Below are 19,635 nucleotides of genomic sequence, written 5' to 3' on the forward strand. Positions count from 1 at the left end.
AGGGGGCAGCCAATCCTGCCCCTGCCAGGGCCGGGATGTGGTGGAGTAGGGTGGGCCCACGTCCCCCTGCCACCCCACCCCACCCCGGGGCGGCTGACCCCTTACATGGTGCAAGGAATCTCTAGCCCAAGACAGGCGCTCCCTTGCCACTGACCTTTAGAGACTGTTTGTTTGCTGGCTGCCTGGGCTTTGCCCAGGCCAAAGCCAACCCCTTAGAGGTTGTGTGTTTGCTGGCTGCCTGGGCTTTGCCCAGGCCAAAGCCAACCCCTTAGAGGTTGTGTGTTTGCTGTCTGCCTGAGCTCTGCCCAGGCCCCAGCCAGCCCTTAGAGGCGGTGTGTTTGCTGTCTGTCTGAGCTCCGCCCAGGCCTCAGCCAGCCCTGATAGACTGTAGTTAAGGGCTGACTACTTGAGCTACCCCAGTCCAGGCTAAAGCCTGGTATTGACTATTTACCACGCAGCCCTATCGGGGCTTTTACCTGTCTTACGGACTCTGGTCCTGACCCCACAGGACTAGCCTGAGTGGCCTCCCTCCGACCAGGAGAATGAGGGAGCATTACACACACACACACACACACACACACGTAATAGCTGTATAGAAATACGTGTGCAGCAGTTTTCATATTACCAGTTGTACATTCCCTCTTAGAAATAGGATTATTAGTTTTGTAGTTCTTATTTCTACATGCTTTATTTCATATTCAGCGCAATGGGTTTAATAACAGAGCAGACTAACATGTAGTACCCAAAGCAAAGGAGAAAGTGAGCAGCAAATACAGAATGCCAATATAATCTACCAGCATACTTTATCTAATAGTGTTACCAGTATTTGGATGACTGAAATCTACATCTCCTTTTAACTAATTTCTAGTACTCTAGTCCCTTTCATTTCCCAGCATTTGACAGAAATACAGTAGGGGTGCGGATGGTGGGCTTACACTAAATACATATACAAAGTAGTAAACTTGGTAGTCAGGGGAAACATCTAGGAGCAATTGGCTGGGGTTAGAGCATTGCCTTTTGTTCAATGTCATGTACAATATTTTCTAACCCTGTTCTACTGAAATCAGTGGCAAAAGTCCACAAACTGAAGTTATAGCTCATGCTGATCCACTGTTTCTCTTGGACTATCAGATAACAGTGGAGGCCAGTGATAACTTTCTCCATCTATCACTCAGAGGGTGAAACAATTCCTCTCTTATGCAGACCATAGCATAGAGGTTGCAAGATTGATAGATGGGAAAGATAGTAGAGTTGTCAGCCAGAGAAAAGAAACAAAGGAAAGAAATCAGGAGGAACGATAAGTTCACAATTTTGGAAAATATGGACATTGTGATGAGACATCTAAGACACTTCAAGAGACATCTGAAAATGTAAGACTGACCAAAGTAGAGAAGTAGATTTGAGAATCATTCACATAAATGTAGCAGTTGAAATCATGGAAGCATATACAGTTGCCAAGAGAGAACAGAGAAAAAGAAAAAAAAGCTGGTGACCAAATAGAACCACAATGTATTCTTACAGTGAGCTGAGTATGAAACTGATTGAAAGATCATACTCAAAGAGTAGTTATCAATGGTTTGCTGTCAAACTGGGAGGATATATATAATAGGGTCCTGCAGGGATCAGTCCTGGGTCTGGCACTAGTCAATATTTTCTGAATGACTCGGATAAAGGAGTGGAACAGGATTAGAATTCAAAAGGACCTTGACACATTGGAGAATTGTTCTGAAATCAATAAGTTGAAATTCAATAAAGACAAATGCAAAGTACTTCACGTAGGAAGGAAAAATCAAATGCACAGCTACAAAATGAGGAATAAAGGGTGAGGATTCTGAAAAGGATGCAAGGATTAATTGTACATCACAAAATGAATATGAATCAACGATGTGATGCTGTTGTGAAAAAGGTTAATATCTTCCTGGGGTGTATTAATAGGAGTGTCCTATGTAAGACACTGGAGGTAAAAGGTCCTGCTCTATTTGGCACTGGTGAGGCCTCAGATGGAGTACTGTGTCCAATTTTGGGTATCACGCTTGAGGAAAGATGTGGACAACCTGCAAAGAGTCCAGAACAAAGCAACAAAAAAGATGACTGGTTTAAAAAATCTTGACCTATGAGGAAAGGTTAAAAAACTGGGCATGTTTAGACTTGAGAAAAGACAACTGATATGTTAAGGGCTGTTATAAAGAGGATTGTGATCAATTGTTCTCCATGTCCACTGAAAATAAGACAAGAAGTAATGGGCTTAATCTGCAGCCAGGGAGATTTAGGTCCGACATTAGGAAAAAAACTAACTATAAGGGTAGTGAAGCTCTGGAACAGGTTTCCAAGGGAGGTTGTGGAATCCCCATCGTTGGGGGATTCCCCACAATTTTAAAAACAGGTTAGACAATCATCTGTTAGGGATGGTCTAGGTTTACCTGGTCTTTCCTCAGAGCAGGGGGCTGGACTTGATGACTTTTCACAGTCCCTTCCACCTCTACATTTCTATGATATCTCTATATTTCACGCTTTAGGTTATACTACATAAATAAGTCAAGTTTTTCATGATTTCCTGACATCAGAATTTCCCAATGGAGTCAAACCTTTATATACAAATATAATGGTAAGATATGCTTCGTATTACTGGTATTTTTATTTTCAATAATTGCCAGTATCCTGTAATCACATGCTTGAAGAATTATAGGACTTTTTAAATTCTCTAGTATTTGGAACAAGATAATATAGTGAAATCATAAGTTCTTCTACAAAGTCAAAGAACACACCTTTTAACAGGTAGAAATAAAACATAGCTGGAAACCTGTAATATCACATATGGAGATGGTTATACCTCCATATGCTGCTGTTACTGCAGATGTGAGATTTTTAAAACCATAAATGGGCTGATACACTGAAATGTTCCACCTAGTTTCAGCACAGCTACACAGAGGCAGAACTGCATAATGCACTTTTTTAAAAGACCTTCAAAAACTATGGCAGATGGTTACAGTCAGTATCGTGTGCCAATCCCAAGTAGATTCCATGCCTAATTCTCTGCAGAATGGGACTCGAGCCAACTGTGGCAAAAACCAAGCTGCAGAGAGACAGATCAAAATACGGACTCAGGACAGAACATATCAAATATCAAAGAAATTGGATACTCTACTAGAAGAAGAAAGATTTTTTGGCTTTCATCTGTATTGAGAGAGAGCATGGTTTGTCTGTGTGTTTGTAATACTGTCTTAGGAACTCTCACACACACAATTTAGACATTTCCCAACTACTAAATAATGTTGTTGTTTTTTCCCCTCATCTCTCTAATGAAATAGAGGACCACATGGCTGCCTTTTGTTTACTTCTTTCTAAGCTATCATTGCCAATGATGAGAGTAAGAATATGCCTAGCTTCCGAAAGAATGTTCAGATACTAAATGGGTGCTGTAAAGCACCAAGGAATGGAGTGAGTAGTGCTAACACCACTACTGGTGAAATCCTGCCCCTTGAAGCCAATGGGAGTTTTGCCATTTTTCAGGATTTCACCTTAGACTTTTTTTTTGTGTTTCATCAAATACAGTCCCTTTTTTGTTGTAGCTTTATTTTAAGTCAGTGAGAATGAGGTATTTTAAAAATATGCATATAATATTTAAAAACAGGCATTCCTCACTAGTTCGTAACTATTATTAAAATGTTAAGGTTGGTCAACTTTTAAACTTAGCTGCTTGAAGGAGTACAGTATGTGCCTGCACAGATATTGTGGTGTACCACACAAAATCCTTGCTTGACAAAAATGGTTAGGGAATCAGAGTCAAAGCTCTTTCCTTCTATTCCTGGCTCTCCCACAGACTCGCACTGTGACAAGTCACCACCTCTGTCTGCCTCAGATTTTCATTTCTATAAAATGGGAATACCTCACCAGAGTCCTTCAGTGATTAACACAGTGTTTGTCAATCAGCTCTTTGGATGCAGAAGCTTCATGTAAGTGTACACTATTGTTATTATTAAGAACAATATTCCAGCAAGAGGGAATGATTTAATTAAACACTTGGGACAGATCCAGGCCCATTATGAGGCTTCTTTGTGCCATCAAGAGACCACTAACGCCAGCTTAACTGACTTCCTGAGGAAATCCTAACTGACAAAGAGCCAGCATAGCTAGCTCTACACAACCCTAACCTGGCCTCCATGGTATAAAGCAGTGGTTCTCAAACTTTTGTACTGGTGACCCCTTTCACATAGCAAGCCTGTGTGTGCGACTCCCCTTAAAAATTAAAAACACTTTTTTACATATTTAACACCATTATAAATGCTGGAGGCAAAGCGGGATTTGGGGTGGAGGATGCCAGCTCACAACCCCCCATGTAAAAACCCCCCTGAGGGGTCCCGACCCCCAGTTTGAGAACCCCTGGTATAAAGAATGTGTTGGAGACATGGGCAGGGAAAAGAAATACTGCTGCATGTTAGAACATGGAGAAGTTACCAGTGGATTCAAGTTAGAACAACCCTGAAACAAGCCTGTGGTAGCTGTGGAGATCAAGGAGCATAAGGATGGCATAAAGCCACCCTCCTTGAGTCTTGTACTAAAGAGTCAAGAATTAAGCTCTCTTTCTTATATACACACTGATATCTAGAGTAATGAGCAATTTAACTATACACTTCATATAAAAATGCTGAAAAATATTGGGTTGTTCTATGGGCAGACTGAGGTAACAAATAATTTCTGCACTCTCATGTAATTTGCCCCCGTGGATCGGCCAGATTTAACATCACCGCCCACAAGGAACATGACTAATCAGCTTATCAGAAGCACTAGAAGAATAAATTAGTTCTTCTTTTCAGAGATATCTGCATAGCACTTGTGTATGAAATATTTCCACTATATAAGCTTAAAAATATGCATTAATCAAAAATACAGAAATATGTAAGTCAGGATGAATAAATAACAGTTGTATTGAAGTTTTGACTAAGCCAAATAAAAATATCTGAGAAAAGCAAGCATTAGTACATTACTTCTATTCTGAGAGACATATAGCACACCTGAACGATATAGCACATCTTTATGTTAAGGGAAAGGCCTTCTTTGAGGTGGTACATTCTTTCTTTGTAAAGGAAGCTGCCCACCTTCACAGGCAATAGATTGAAGAAGAAAAAAAAAAAAAGTCCTCTACATTGCTCCGTGTAGCAGAGCACAGTTGGCTCTCCTGGCTCCTGCCTCTGCTAGGCGCCGATAAAGTCACTCAGAGATCCTCTGGTTCTGAAACTACTGGTGATTTTATTTACAAGTCTGTGTTCCCACCACCTTCTCACCATACAGTGTACACAGCTCTGGGTTCCTTGTGTCTGAACCCAGGAGGGAAGGGCGTTCTCCCTGCCTGCTCTCCCTTGCTCTACTCCATCCCACCACCCAGGCTTCCTTCTTCCCAGCCTCTTATATAGCCCTGGGCTAACTGGGCTGGCAGCTGGCTCTTATTCCCCAATTAGGGCAGGTTCTTTCCAGCCAGCTCCAATTTATTCACTTAAATTGGGCTGGCATGGCAGGGGGCGGATTCTACAGTCTTTCTGCTCAGCACCCTGTTACACTCCACAAAACAGGTAAACAATATACATTTGCTATTCTGAGTTTTGTTCAGTGTTGCATGCTATTATGGTACTCCTGGTTTCTCCACAAGTATGTATGTAATTAGATTGGAAGAAGAATATTATCTTTGAAGGAAACGTGGTCAAGTTTTCTATAGAACATGGCCTTTGAAAAACCTTAAAGAAAGAGTCAATCACTTGTTTTATTAATTTCCTCACACTAAAATTTATTTCTAGTAAGAGCATAATTTTTCAAGTAATCTAAGTTCACATCTCCATCAGCTAAAGTAAGGCCTTGCATAAGGCTGGATGCCAATATTAGATCCATAGGGAAGACAAATTATTGTATTTTTCTACAGGCAGTTACATTTTTAAAACCATTAATACATTTTTGAACTACCTACTTACTGCTGGCTTACTTTACAATTCTCACTAAGTGCAAGAGAAATAGAAATTGCTACCAAGTGAGCTTGTGATGGCCTTCGTTTAAATTATTAACAATGATATTTAGCACTTTTAGAGTACGCTACATCTTTAAAACGCGATGTACCTTTTACCCTCCTCCTCTTTTGTCTATAAGTTGTTTATTTAGATTGCACACTCTTTAGGGCAGGGACCTATCTTATAGATATGCAAGGTGCCTAGCATTTCTGAGGAGAAAATAATAATAGTAGATCCAGTGTACAAATGTTAACTAGCAAATCCTAAAGACCAAATGTGAATTGAGGAAATTCAAAATGTTGAAATTGCTAACTGTATTTAGAAATCATTTAAACTACGTTTAGCATTTCTGAGCCTCCTGCTGGTCATCACCATCCTGCTGCTTGCTGAAAAGTGAACATTAGCATTATGAAAGTCCAGTATAAAATGTACCAAGCCATTTTCCATCCTGCTTTAATAACTGTTTAAAGGAGAAGGTATGCTTTTAAACATTACATTTTTATTTTAAAAATTGCTTTTTATGCTAGTTAAACGAACACACAAGCAGGATAGAAATTGGCTTATGATTTCTATTGGTGATAAAAGTGTTGTCAATTTTCAGCAAGAGGCAGGCAGCCACCACACGCTCAGCAACTTTGATTTGAACATTTTCAGCAATGAAAACTACAATGGAGTGGGAAAATGGAAGGCCTGGAGGGGGCAGAGAGCACGTGTGTCTGGCGGTCATGAACAAGGAATAGCACTGGTGAGCAGGGCTGGTATAGAATGTTCTCCAGTGAATCTCTGAGTCCCACTCCTCAGTCACATACAGCGGCTTAACTGCTTTAACTCATGCTGTGGTTTTCTGTCCTCTTTATGGGCAGATTAATGAAGAGGATACCCATAATTTTGGGAATACCCACATAACCACCCCATTTCCTTCTGGCCATGCCCCTTTTCTCCATTATGCTACCTGCTGTGCTGCACAGTGGTACAGACTGCATTACAGACAATGTATGCAGGCAGAGAACTGCGTAAGTGCACTGTACATCACGGTCAGTGTGTTTAGTCAAGCAAAGTGGTATAAATTGACTTTAGAGTACATGAGAGTCTAGCCATCTACTCTGAAACTTCAGTTATGTGAACCAGTGAATAATCTGAACAAGACTATAGGACAGATAAGATCTAAAACATGACTACTCTGCCTTTGCTATGAAGTGATAAAGAATGTTTTGTGGATCCCGAGGGTCAAACTTTTAACTTAAGATAAATGAACAAAAAAGGATATATATATATATATATTTTTTAATTACAACGTTTCCAAGCAAGCACAGGATGAAAACCTTAGCACCTTGAAGGGGAAAAGTAATAGTGTACATGGCACGAAAGCAGGCTTATCTTAATGTGGCTGCTTTAAAAAAAAAAATTTGTCAACTGGATTAGTTCCTAATATCTAGCCTCTTGTTACTTAAACTTCTGTGGTGGCAGTGATAACAAGCTGTGTTTTATGGACACAAAAAATGAAACACATCCTGAATTCTGAGCAGAATTAACCAGACAAAATGAAAGAGAGTCCTTATCAACTCTTAAGAGCACATGAAGAGACTGAATTTGATATACAATCAGTTTTCTACATTGCTGCACAGAAGTAATTTAAGGTACCTTTCAAATAAGGCTATATATGTACAATACTAGTATATTTGTCCTTTAGGTTTAGATTTCTCTGTAGTTATTTATTTATTCTAAAATTAGATTCCAATAACATTCTCAGATGTAACTGAAGATTTATCAATGGCACAATAGATGCAACTTCAATGAAGCAAAAGAGTTTCATTTGCTTATACCAATGGTGAATTTGGTTCACATATTGTAAAGAGATATATGTTTTAACTTACCTGGTTGCCAACTAGAAGAAGGTGTTCTCCCAGCAAAAAGTCTTTTAGCATATCCTCCATCACCATCATATGCTAGAGACAAAGAAAACAAGAATTTTAAATACTGTGCTTATACACACAAAATAAATGCAAGATTACTTAAAGTATTTTTCACAAGAACCCTTATCTATTTATCTATATCTATTTGGTATTTTAATGGAATAGAATTGTCTCAATCAGAGCAGAGGGAATCTATTCAGTAACTGAAACAGTTTTTAACTCCATTGATATACTATCCTGCACTCTGACTGGCGTTAGGTGTCTGATTTCCATATTTCTCAATAACTGTTCAGAATGAATTTCCTTTTAGTCTGGTGGGCTAATATTTGTCAGCCACAGTACAAGGACTGATATAATGACTGTATGTATGTAGACTGCATCATGAAATGAGCCACCCAAATACCCCGAGAGAACTTGCTTCAATACAGAAATAAAACCTCTGCTACCTGCACACCCCTGGTTGTCACATACCACTCCACACTGGAATCCATACAGGGTATCATTAAACAAGTACAACCCGCTCTCAATGTGGACTGCATCCTGAAATAAATCTTTCCTGAATCCCCTCTTCTGGCTTTCAAACACCCCCCCCCAAACCTCTCCAAACTCATCATCAGAAGCAAGCTCCCCATAGACCAGGACACACCGACTCAAGGCACACCAGACTCTGCCAGAACAGATGCAAAACCTGCAGACATATCTCCACCAACAATACACCTTTCAAGATTCATGGATCCGGCACATGCCTATCACAACATGTGGTGTGCCTCATCCAGTGAACTAAATGCCCCAATAAAAGCTGTGTGGGTGAAACTATATTCTTGAATGAACTCACATAGGAAAATGATAAAAGACAAAAACAACCTATCACCTGTGGTAAACACTTTTCACAAATTTCAGAGCAATAGCCATGTTACTCTGTATCAGCAAAAACAACAAGGAGTCCTTGTGGCACCTTAAAGACTAACAAATTTATCTGAGCATAAGCTTTCATGGGCTAAAACCCACTTCATCAGATGCACGGAGTGGAAAATACAGTAGCAGGCATATATACACAGTACATGAAAAGATGGGAGTTGCCTTACCAAGCGGGGGGGTCAGTGCTAACGAGACAATTCAATTCACAGTAGAATACCAAGGGAGGAAAAATCACTTTTGTAGTGGGTGATTTTGTAGAGGGTGGCCTATTTCAAACAGTTGACAAGAAGGTGTGAGTAACAGTAGGGGAAAATTAGTATGGGGAAATTAGTTTTTGTAATGATCCATCCACTCTCAGTCTTTATTCAGGCCTAATTGATGGTGTCCAGTTTGAAAATTAATTCCAGTTCTGCAGTTTCTCGTTAGAGTCTGTTTTTGAAGTTTTTTGTTGAAGAATTGCCACTTTTAAGTCTGTTATTGAGTGACCAGGGAAATTGAAGTGTTCTCTTACTGGTTTTTGAATGTTATAACTCCTGATGTCAGATTTGTGTCCATTTATTCTTTTGCATAGAAACTGTCCAGTTTGGCCAACGTACATGGCAGAGGGGCATCGCTGGCACATGATGGCATATATCACATTGGTAGGTGTGCAGGTGAACGAGCCCCTGATGGTGTAGCTGATGTGGTTAAGTCCTACGATGGTGTCCCTTGAATATATATGTGGACAGAGTTGGCAATGGGGTTTGTTGCAGGGTTTGGTTCTTGGGTTGGTGTTTTTGTTGTGTGGTGTGTAGTTGCTGGTGAGTATTTGCTTCAGGCTTGGGGGCTGTCTGTAAGCGAGGACTGGCCTGTCTCCCAAGGTCTGTGAGAGGGTGGGATCATCCTTCAGGATAGGTTGTAGATCCTTGATGATGTGCTGGAGAGGTTTTAGTTGGGGGCTGTAGGTGACAGCTGGTGGTGTTGTGTTACTTTCTTTGTTGGGCCTGTCTTGTAGTAGATGACTTCTGGGTACACTTCTGGCTCTATCAATGTTTCTTCACTTCACCAGGTGGGTATTGTAGTTTTAAGAAGGCTTGATAGAGATCCTGTAGATGTTTGTCTCTGTCTGAGGGATTGGAGAAATTCGATTGTATCTTAGAGCTTGGCTGTAGACAATGGATCGTGTGATGTGGTCTAGATGAAAGCTGGAGGCATGTGGGTAAGTATAGCAGTCAGTAGGTTTCCGGTATAAGGGGGTGTTTATGTGACCATCACTTATTAGCACTGTAGTGTCTAGGAAGTGATCTCTTGTGTGGACTGGTCCAGGCTGAGGTTGATGGTGGGATGGAAATTGTTGAAATCCTGTGGAATTCCTCAAGGGCCTCCTTCCCACGGGTCCAGATGTTGAAGATGTCATCAATGTAGCAGGAGTAGGGGCGTTAGGGGCGAGAGCTGAGGAAGTGTTGTTCTAAGTCAGCCATAAAAATGTTGGCATACTGTGGGGCCATGCGGGTACCCATAGCAGTCCCACTGACTTGAAGGTATAAATTGCATTGTATGTATAAACTCCAAGGTATGTATTTATATTATTATTATTATTAGAAACAATTTAACATTTAGCAGTTTGGTTTTTATCGTCTTTCATTTAATATCTGAATACATACATTACGTTTTCAAATAAATAAATAAATAATTTGAGAGTGCTTCCTGTTGACCTGGTATTAATTATGTTGTGGGGATGTGGGCTTATTTGCTATAGACCCCCAAATTTCTTCAGCTCAAAATATTACCACCACATAAAACAGGATGCACACTCAAGTTATTACAATAATAATATTGCAATAGATTACAGCAAACTACAATAATCAAGAACTAATAAGAATATTTTTTTATATGATGTGAAGAAAAGTCCCAATGGTCAAATTTGTCTCTGGTACACATCCACTGAAGTCAAGAGATGAATTTGATCCAATATGTTTATAATTACACACATTTATATCACTTGAAGGTGAGACATTGATCTCTAATACTAGTTAACTCTGACTTCATCTCAAATACAAGTTTCTATTGCAATTAGTTTATTTTCAAGAAAAAGAAAGAAAATCCATCCCAAATCAAAAGTGTGTGGCCATACTGCATTTCTCACAATCTCAGAATTAGATTGACTAATCAAAGTCACTGTTAAAATACTTGTGATATATTTAATACTAACTAAATGTTATAAAACATTCTAACGTGTACACTTAGTAATGTACTTGAAAACAAAAATCAACCTAAACTTGCTCTAAACAAATAGATTTGTTGCAAATAAAAATAATGCAATTATCTAAGGACCTTGATAACATGAAAAATGCAGGCTGCTTTACTAGCATCAAAATGTTGTGTATCCTCTGTATCTAGTGAAAATAGGTCATCTGTAAGTAGGTCAGACAGGGTACTTAGAAAAAGGAATGACTGTCTTTACATAAATGTAACATAATACTATATTTTCTTTCAGCATCATCATATCATCACTGGTATTTGCTTCTTGAAATCAGTAACTCCTGCATTATTACTGAGTATATGGAAATATTCAATTTATAACACTGCAAAAGTTGTTTTGATTTTCCAAATCGCTCTAGAGCAGGGGTCGGCAACATTCGGCATGTGGCTCACCAGGGTAAGCACCCTAGCAGGCCAGGCCACTTTATTTACCTGCTGATGTGGCAGGTTCGGCCGATCGCGGCCCCCACTGGCTGCGGTTCGCCATCCCGGGCCAATGGGGGCGGCGAGAAGCCGTGGCCAGCACATCCCTCGGCCCACGCCGCTTCCCGCCGCATCAGCTATACGTTGCCGACCCCTGCTCTAGACCATAACAAAAGGCAATATTTTAATGATGCTTATAATCAAAGCTTAATATTGCAAAATCCTAACTACCCAGGTCAAAAGACTATCGAATGCACCATCATTTTTGAGGAGTAGGGGAGAAGGCTTCAAGGCAAATTACTTTATTTTCTTGCATACATATACACTGTAAATTTACAGCTGACCAGATTAGTTTTAGTCTAGATTTAACATCATGTATCCCAGCAAGCCACGTCCATTACATTTTCTGAGTTAATTGCTAAAAACATGGGAGTACTTCCTCACATTTCGTCATGTAAATAAATTAATCCTAAATTGCATAAGTAACTGTGCTCAAGTTGTTTCCATCAAACAACTATTTTTGCACAATAAATGCAAGTACTCATTAGAAATTGTCTAATTTTCCTAGCAACAGGGTCCAAGTTAGTATTGTAGTAAGATATACAGAGAACATTTACAATCATGTCATGTTCATATAAGAGATTTGCAAATGGAAATGTCAAAATTCCACTGGCTTTGTCAATACATATTCAATGCCCCCCAATAGCTAGGCTAATTGGGGCATTTAGCACATATCTAAAAATCATTGTTCTTCTTTTGAGTCTCACAATATGCAGCCCAGTTTAGATAGCTGGCTCCCCCTTTGGTACTACATCTTCAGTTGCAGCATGCTGTGATTTCACAGCAATGCTGAAACCCCACTGGAACATGAAATGTTTTGGGGGCGAGTGTGCATAACGAAATGCTGGGTTTTTAACGACACCACACAATAATAATCGCTTTATTACCCACAGGCCAGTTTCATTCTCCAGCAGATTTTTATGGTTGTGAAATCATCAGAGAATTTTAGTGTGTCACACTGGGGTGGGAGCTGGCAATGCAGGACTAAAGAAGAAAACTAATTTTTAGTTGGCAATATGCTACTTTCTGACAGTTTTTTAGGAAGAATCAAACACACAATGCTATTGTTGATAGATTTGGGGCAATTTCCTTTAGCCAACACGTTTAACAAAAATGCGACACCTAAACAAAGCAAATAAATAATTCTAACATAGGTCAAGTTCCGATTTTTGCAGTGCTTTCAGTTTGCAATCACTACAATTACTGTCTCCTTAAACAAGAAGATGGAAAGAGTAGCACAAGGGCATTATTCTAGGGTTTAGGATTTCATCTGTGAGAGTCCCAAAGTTAAAGTACTTTACTGAAATGACAGCACAGAACAAAACCTCAAACATCCAATTTTTCTAGGGAAAATTAAAAAGATTCTCACAAATTCACATTGCCCGCAGGGCCCACGCAGCGGAGGCTGCACTCTCTGCTCTGTGGAGGGCCAGCAAATGAGGGGGGAAAGAAAGAAAAGGATATGAAAAAATGAAGGAAAGGAAACTCCCTAAGGAAGAGGCCCTGCCAGGCTCTAAAAGCTAGCACTAATAGGCAAACACTTCACAAGAGTGCTCTAGCTGCCTGTGCTGCCTATGAAAGGCAAAGCATTCTTGAGATTCACTCAGTGGGCAGGACCTATGGCGAAGCATGCCCAGGACTGACAGCTGACACTTCAGTGCTGTGGTGACCAGAAACCTACCCTCTCTAGTGAAGAGCAGTGGACCTGCCTTTGCTAGAACACTTCCCCTTTCATAGCATGTTCACAGACCCACTAATTTGCTTTCTGTTATTTTTCTTATTCTCTTTCCCTTCAGATACATTCTGGAATTTCTCTAGGTCAGCTGAAGAGTGTGAGAGGGTGAAGTAACATTTCTATTAACACCAAATAGCATGATAATTGTGAGTACAGAGCAGAGATTTTAACCATTAGTAGCCATATTAGAGATCTGCATATATACAGCATAGTTCTTGAGCAATTCTTGCACTCTGATTAGCTAAAAATGTCTGTCAGCCAATTAGAATCCTGGGATTTGCACATAATATAGTTATTAAGAATACGGTACAGTGATTATGCAAATTACACACTCAGAACCAATGAGAGTGCATAGACTACATAACTGGAGGAAAATTGTATGCTGCAGCGACTTTTGTTGTATTTCTGCACTCTAGAGATTCCATTTTAGAATAATAACTGAATATTATTTAAACAGGAGTGCACCAGTCTATGATTCGGCTCAGTATGCTGTTAATGAGCATATTGTGTGTGTATTTAAAAAGTGTTACAAATAAAATTACTATGAACAGTGATAGGTTTTCAAAAATTCAATTGTTTTGGATTTTAAAAATGTATATGAGTAATTCCTAATCCAAATTGTGTACTGCAAGCTGCGAAACTTCAAGTTATAAACTTCTAAAAATAGGATCTTAGAAAGAAACTGTTTACCTATAACAACAGTGACTTAGGCAAGCTGCAATAATAAAACCTCTCAACACAGTATTTTATTGATTCACTATAAACAAAATCCAGGTTCAATAGTTGTTTGTTATTTTTTATGAATGTTCTACAAGATTTTTATAATCTCTTTACAAAGGGATGGGTAAGAAGCTTGATCTCTAGTCATCTGAAATGAGCACCAAACTTACCAACAAGATTAAAATTTTTCAAGGATCACTGTTGCAGCCTGATGCAACCACTTCACAAACATGCTCTTTAAAAAATCTTTACTACGATGTTTAACAAACTCTATTGCATCTGTAGGGTCAGAGAAATGCACTTACCTGTGTGTTCTCATAAAACAGAACATCAGGCACTTTCATTTTCTCATTGGTATTATAAACGGGCATGGTGGCAGATCCAATCCTCAGAAAGCCATTATGTATTTCACCTATACATTTTATGAAAAACAAGGAATTACTTACAACACTGATTTGCAGATGTGTGGTCAAGAATACTGGTAATGAGATAATACATACATTTGTTGCAATGTATGGGTACAGCAAAGCTTCCAGCTTTCAGAAGAAAGAGGACAGAAAAGGAATAGCATAAAGCTCTAAGGCTTAAAATGAGTTCCATTACAATGTGTGACAAATTGGTGATGTTCGGGGGAGAAGTATCAGAAAGAACACTGCAAATTGTGACAGCTGCTTTGGCTGAAGCCTTAACTTGGTACTCCCTTCCTCTAATCATTGAGTGCCTTTAAAACTGTTTGACTGCACTCACCTCTTGGAGAAACAGCATGCCAGTTATTTCCTTTACACTTTAGGCAAGATAAAGTCACTGTTGGTTTCCCATTCAGCACATTTTATACAAATGGGCTAATAACACAAAACAGGCACATTTAAAACGTCAGTGAAAAGTGGCTAAATTTGTATATGTTGGGAAAACCTTCAGAAGTAGTTTGGAGAGAAAAATAATTAAAACCACTGTACTGGCTAACCACAATAGTCTGCTACAAGTAGTTATGCTACAACACAGCAGTTCCAGATAGTCAACTCTGCCTCCCACAGATGCTTGCCCTTTTCCTCTATTCAGACATCCTGTTGGGTTGGATAAACCTGAACTGTAATACTGAGAAACTGCTCTCTATTGTTTGTTTTTATTTTTAGTTTAGTTTAACTCTGCTATGGTTTTGCAAATGGCAGAGTTACAAAATTGCTGGTAATGTGAGCATTAATTTACTAAATCTGCTGTATTTTTGGTAGTTCTAATGCTGCACATTGTTTATAAATCTGATTGAACCTGATTCATTAAGTAATATAAAGTTTGCATATTAGTGTCAGTTTTGCAAAAAAATTAAACTTTGTATACAATGGAATGACTCTCTAAGTCATATTACTATAATTCAAACTATCCTACCTATATGAAGTTATTACTTGGCACCAATTTATACCACATATGTTTTGAAACTGAAGAGAGCCTGTATTACTAGATACAGTAGCTGTAGACATTTTTACTGGTACAGAATTTTCCAAATATATGTTAAGACATGTCGCCTGTTTTAAAGATCTAGCAATAAAAACAGACAAGACACAAACACAGAAAACAAAACTCTCAACAACTGTGCAGGAGAAGAACAGCAAAGAGAGTACTGGTGAGCCTGTAAGGAAATGAAATAAGTTGAAAAGAAAGATTTAGTGGACAGGAAGTGACAGACTGTGTGGTACATGACAGAAAACATGAAGCTGAGTGTGAGGAAAAAAAGATGGAAGCAGGAAGGCCAGAGGATAGAGAGGAGTAAATTGGGGGAAACACAATAATGAACGAAAAGAGCTTTTTTAGGTCATATTAAAGAGGAAGCACAGAGTACTGGGGAGGTGGAGGATGTGCTGCAATGAAGCAAGGTCTGGAAGACTTAATCACAGAAAAATTGTAAGCCTGGACAACAAGAATGCTAATGGAGGAAAGCAGCAAAGTGACCCAATAAAGCAAAGTGAACAAGGACCCCATTGATCTGGGAGGCTTAAAAATGTAACAGTTACACACAAAATTCCATGGGCCAGGCTACGATAAAGAATCACTTAAATTTAGGAAGAAAATTTAGAGAACATATGTAGAGAAATACAGGTACATTCTTTAGCAAGACAACAGCTAAGGGATGTATCTAAAGCAGGGCACACTTAATTAAGGGAACATTTAATACATCTTTTTGTGTTCAAACAATTGAGTAATGTTCATGAAAGATGAAAAACAAAAGGTGACAGAAGCATACAACTATAATCCTTCTCCTCTTGTTTCCTAATATCATCTGGGTTTATCTCAATCCCTGAATCCAGCAGATTTTTATGTAAAGCTGATCTTGCAAGATTTGGCAAAAACCTAAACCAAGGAGGGAGAAAAAAAAAGAAGGTCAGTTTTTACTTTTCTCAGGGTTCTTTTTTGTCTTCCAAAATCAATGTGACACTTCACCCTGACCATGCCTAAATAAAGTCAATTCCTGTCCCACTCTGACAGTTTCCAACTCCTCACCTACTCTATCTGTGCTTAGCAAAGGAAATGGGACCTCGTGCTACTGGAAACTGTCCGATTTCCTCTCCCCACATCAATAACTCCTAATTCCAAAGTTATATGGGTAAAAAAAAAAAAATACAATCACAAAATACAGAAAGTTGTAGCCACCACGTATTCTTTAGACTTAATGTAAAATTCAGTCCCAAAAATTATATTAATATAAATGCTCATTTTAAAGCACTACATTGTTATGTGGGATTCCAGTGAAGAAGCTATAATGACGAATGAGTTAGTGGGGGGAGGGGGACGACGACGATGACCTTGTTCCTTCCACAGTTAATGGGAGCAAGATCCTTCAGCTGTGACTGATCCCAGGGCCTGTATGATCTGGGCTTAGACAGCTGAATATTCTCAGTACCTTGGAGAATTTGGCCCTTAGACTTTCATCACTCATATTTTCAGAACTTTTCATAATTGCTATTGCCTTCCTTTGCAAAATCTAAGTTGTCTACAACTTTTTTTTAAAAAATGCAACACCTAAATCTAAATACAAACCTTTAACTGACACCTAACCACATTGTATTCCATTAATACAACCCTGAGTAATATCTTTTTTAAGACAGCATCACACTTTTGACAATTATTAGTTCTGAAGACCTATTTCTATTAAGTCATTAAGCATATGCCACATACACACAGATTAGAAAGAAGTGCTGAATGATTTGTTTCAAATGATGTTTGAAATCTGGGAATTCCACAGAAGTAAAATCTAACATTCTTTGATTAGGGAGAATTGGAATAGTAGCACTTCTACTTTTAAGGTCTAACTCCTTTAAAAATATTAAACCATCTTTTTAGCATATTAGCAATTGTTTCACAGAGCCTTAAACTTTCACAGTAAAATTAGTATGGCTACCTGGAAAGACAGGCTTTATTGACAGCATGGTAGAGACTTTCATCTGGATACTGTGATAGCCGACGACAAATTCGTAATAGCTGTCGTGTGGACAAAGATGATGCCAGTGACTGTGCCTGCCAAAAATAAAAGGTAATTTTATTAATAGTCCTCTTAGATTTAAACCAGAACAAACGTGGAAAAAAACTATTTACATTGAAAGCAATTATTTCAAAATTTTGGTCTTAAACAGCTGCTTTCGTCCTCATATCCCAGTTTGTACTGCTTAATCCTTCAGAAGTCAGAATTCTGTGTTTGTGGCAGGAATCTACTACCATGGAAATCATTGTGTCATCAAAATGTCAGCATTATGATTTCACTGAATGAGCCAACAGGAAGAAAAATGTATTTGATAAAACAGATGTGTGTTATATAAGTTGTGTTAACATTATATTATTTATTATTATTAGGAATTACAGCAAAAAGAAAAACAAGTGAAAATTAAATTATTTGTGTTAAAGCTGATTTATTTGAAAGTTTCCTGCAGTACTTTATGGCAGCGCCTCAACATATATGACATGTCTCTGCATATATTAGAGATACAGTATCCTGATTTCAGATCATCTCGCGTCCGTTATTTTTAAATGAATTTAGCATTTGCAACAGAATTAACATCCTGGAAATTGAAGTCTTCTATTTATTACCAGCTGAATATGAGCTCCCCATGTGATGCTCTAGCAAAAAGAGCTAGCATGATCCTTGGATGTATAAACAAGGGAATAATGGGCAAGAATAGGGAGACTGTATTACCTACTTATACAGTACTGTGCAGACATTACTGGAACACTCACAAAACTGGGTGGCTGGGCAACAAAATGGCAGATGAAATTCAATGTTGATAAATGCAAAGTAATGCACATTGGAAAACATAATCCCAACTATACATATAAAACGATGGGATCTAAATTAGCTGTTACCACTCAAAAAAGAGATCTTGGATTCATTGTAGATAGTTTTCTGAAAACATCCACTCAATGGGCAGCAGCAGTCACAAAAGCGAACAGAATGTTGGGAATCATTTGGGAGGGAACAGATAATAAGAGAGAAAATATGATATTGCCTCTATATAAATCCATTGTATGCCCACAGTATATATGCGTGCAGATCTGGTCACCCCATCTCAAAAAAGATAGATTGGAATTGGAAAAGGCACAGAAAAGGGCATCAAAAATTATTAGGGGTATGGACCAGCTTCCATATGAGGAGAGATTTAGAAGACTGGAGTTTTCAGCTTGGAAAAGAGAAAATTAAGGGGGAATACAATCGAGATCTATAAAATCATGACTGGTGTGGAGAAAGTAAATAGGAAGTGTTATTTACTCCTTCTCATTACACAAGAACTAGGGGTCACCAAATGAAATTAAAAGGCAGCAGGTTTAAAACAAGAGGAAGTATTTGTGGAACAATCTGTGGAACTCTTTGCCAGAGGATGTAATGAAGGCCAAGACTATAACTGGGTTCAAAAAAGAACTAAATAAATTCATGGAGGATAGGTCCATCAATGGCTATTAGCCAGTATGGGCAGGGATAGTGTCCATAGCATCTGTTTACCAGAAGCTAGGAATGGGCAACAGGGGCTGGATCACTTGATGATTACCTGTTCTGTTCATTCCCTCTGAAGCACCTGGCATTGGCCACTGTCGAAAGACAGGATACTGGGCTAGATGGACCTTTGGTCTGACCCAGTATTGCCGTTCTTATGTCCACATATTCAAATAGATATTGAAAGTTGGAGACGATTGAAAGAAGAGCTATCAAAATAATTCACAGTCTGGAAAATGTGCCTTACGAGCACTAAAGAAGCTCAATCTATTTAATTTATCAAAGAGAGAGAGGGTTAGAGACTACTTGATTGCAATCTGTAATTACACAGGAAGAAGGTATCTGATTCATTTGAAGGTATGTTTATGGAGAATATACTGGCATAGCTATGTTAGTGCAGGTATAATCTATAATGTATAATAATGGCATTATCCATAATGGCATAATCCCGTAATGTAGACACAGCCTATACCAATGAAAGAAGTTTTTGCATTGATGTAGAAATACCACCTCTGCAAACAACAGCAGCTATGTTGACAGAAGTATTCTCCCACCAACATAGCTGCATCTATGTTGGGCTGGGTCAGCACAGCTATGCTGGTCAGGGATGTAGTTTTTTCAGACCCTGACAGAAGTAGCTATGGCGACCAAACTACTACT

At 38.8% G+C, this 19,635-nt stretch overlaps 1 protein-coding gene across 1 annotated transcript in view; it reads right to left on the bottom strand.

Moving 5' to 3' along the window:
* The window catches only part of VWA8 (von Willebrand factor A domain containing 8), a gene marked incomplete in the record, with an annotated part of 259,242 nt that overhangs the window by 135,960 nt on the left and 103,647 nt on the right, over positions 1 to 19,635 (bottom strand). Inside the window, 4 exon segments of the mRNA XM_034758419.1 lie at positions 7,868 to 7,939; positions 14,309 to 14,415; positions 16,240 to 16,346; positions 17,395 to 17,510. Of these exon segments, the coding sequence (XP_034614310.1) occupies positions 7,868 to 7,939; positions 14,309 to 14,415; positions 16,240 to 16,346; positions 17,395 to 17,510 (402 nt within the window).

This window comes from Trachemys scripta, chromosome 1 (genome assembly GCF_013100865.1).
Source record: "Trachemys scripta elegans isolate TJP31775 chromosome 1, CAS_Tse_1.0, whole genome shotgun sequence".
In the NCBI taxonomy this organism is placed as follows: domain Eukaryota; kingdom Metazoa; phylum Chordata; order Testudines; family Emydidae; genus Trachemys; species Trachemys scripta.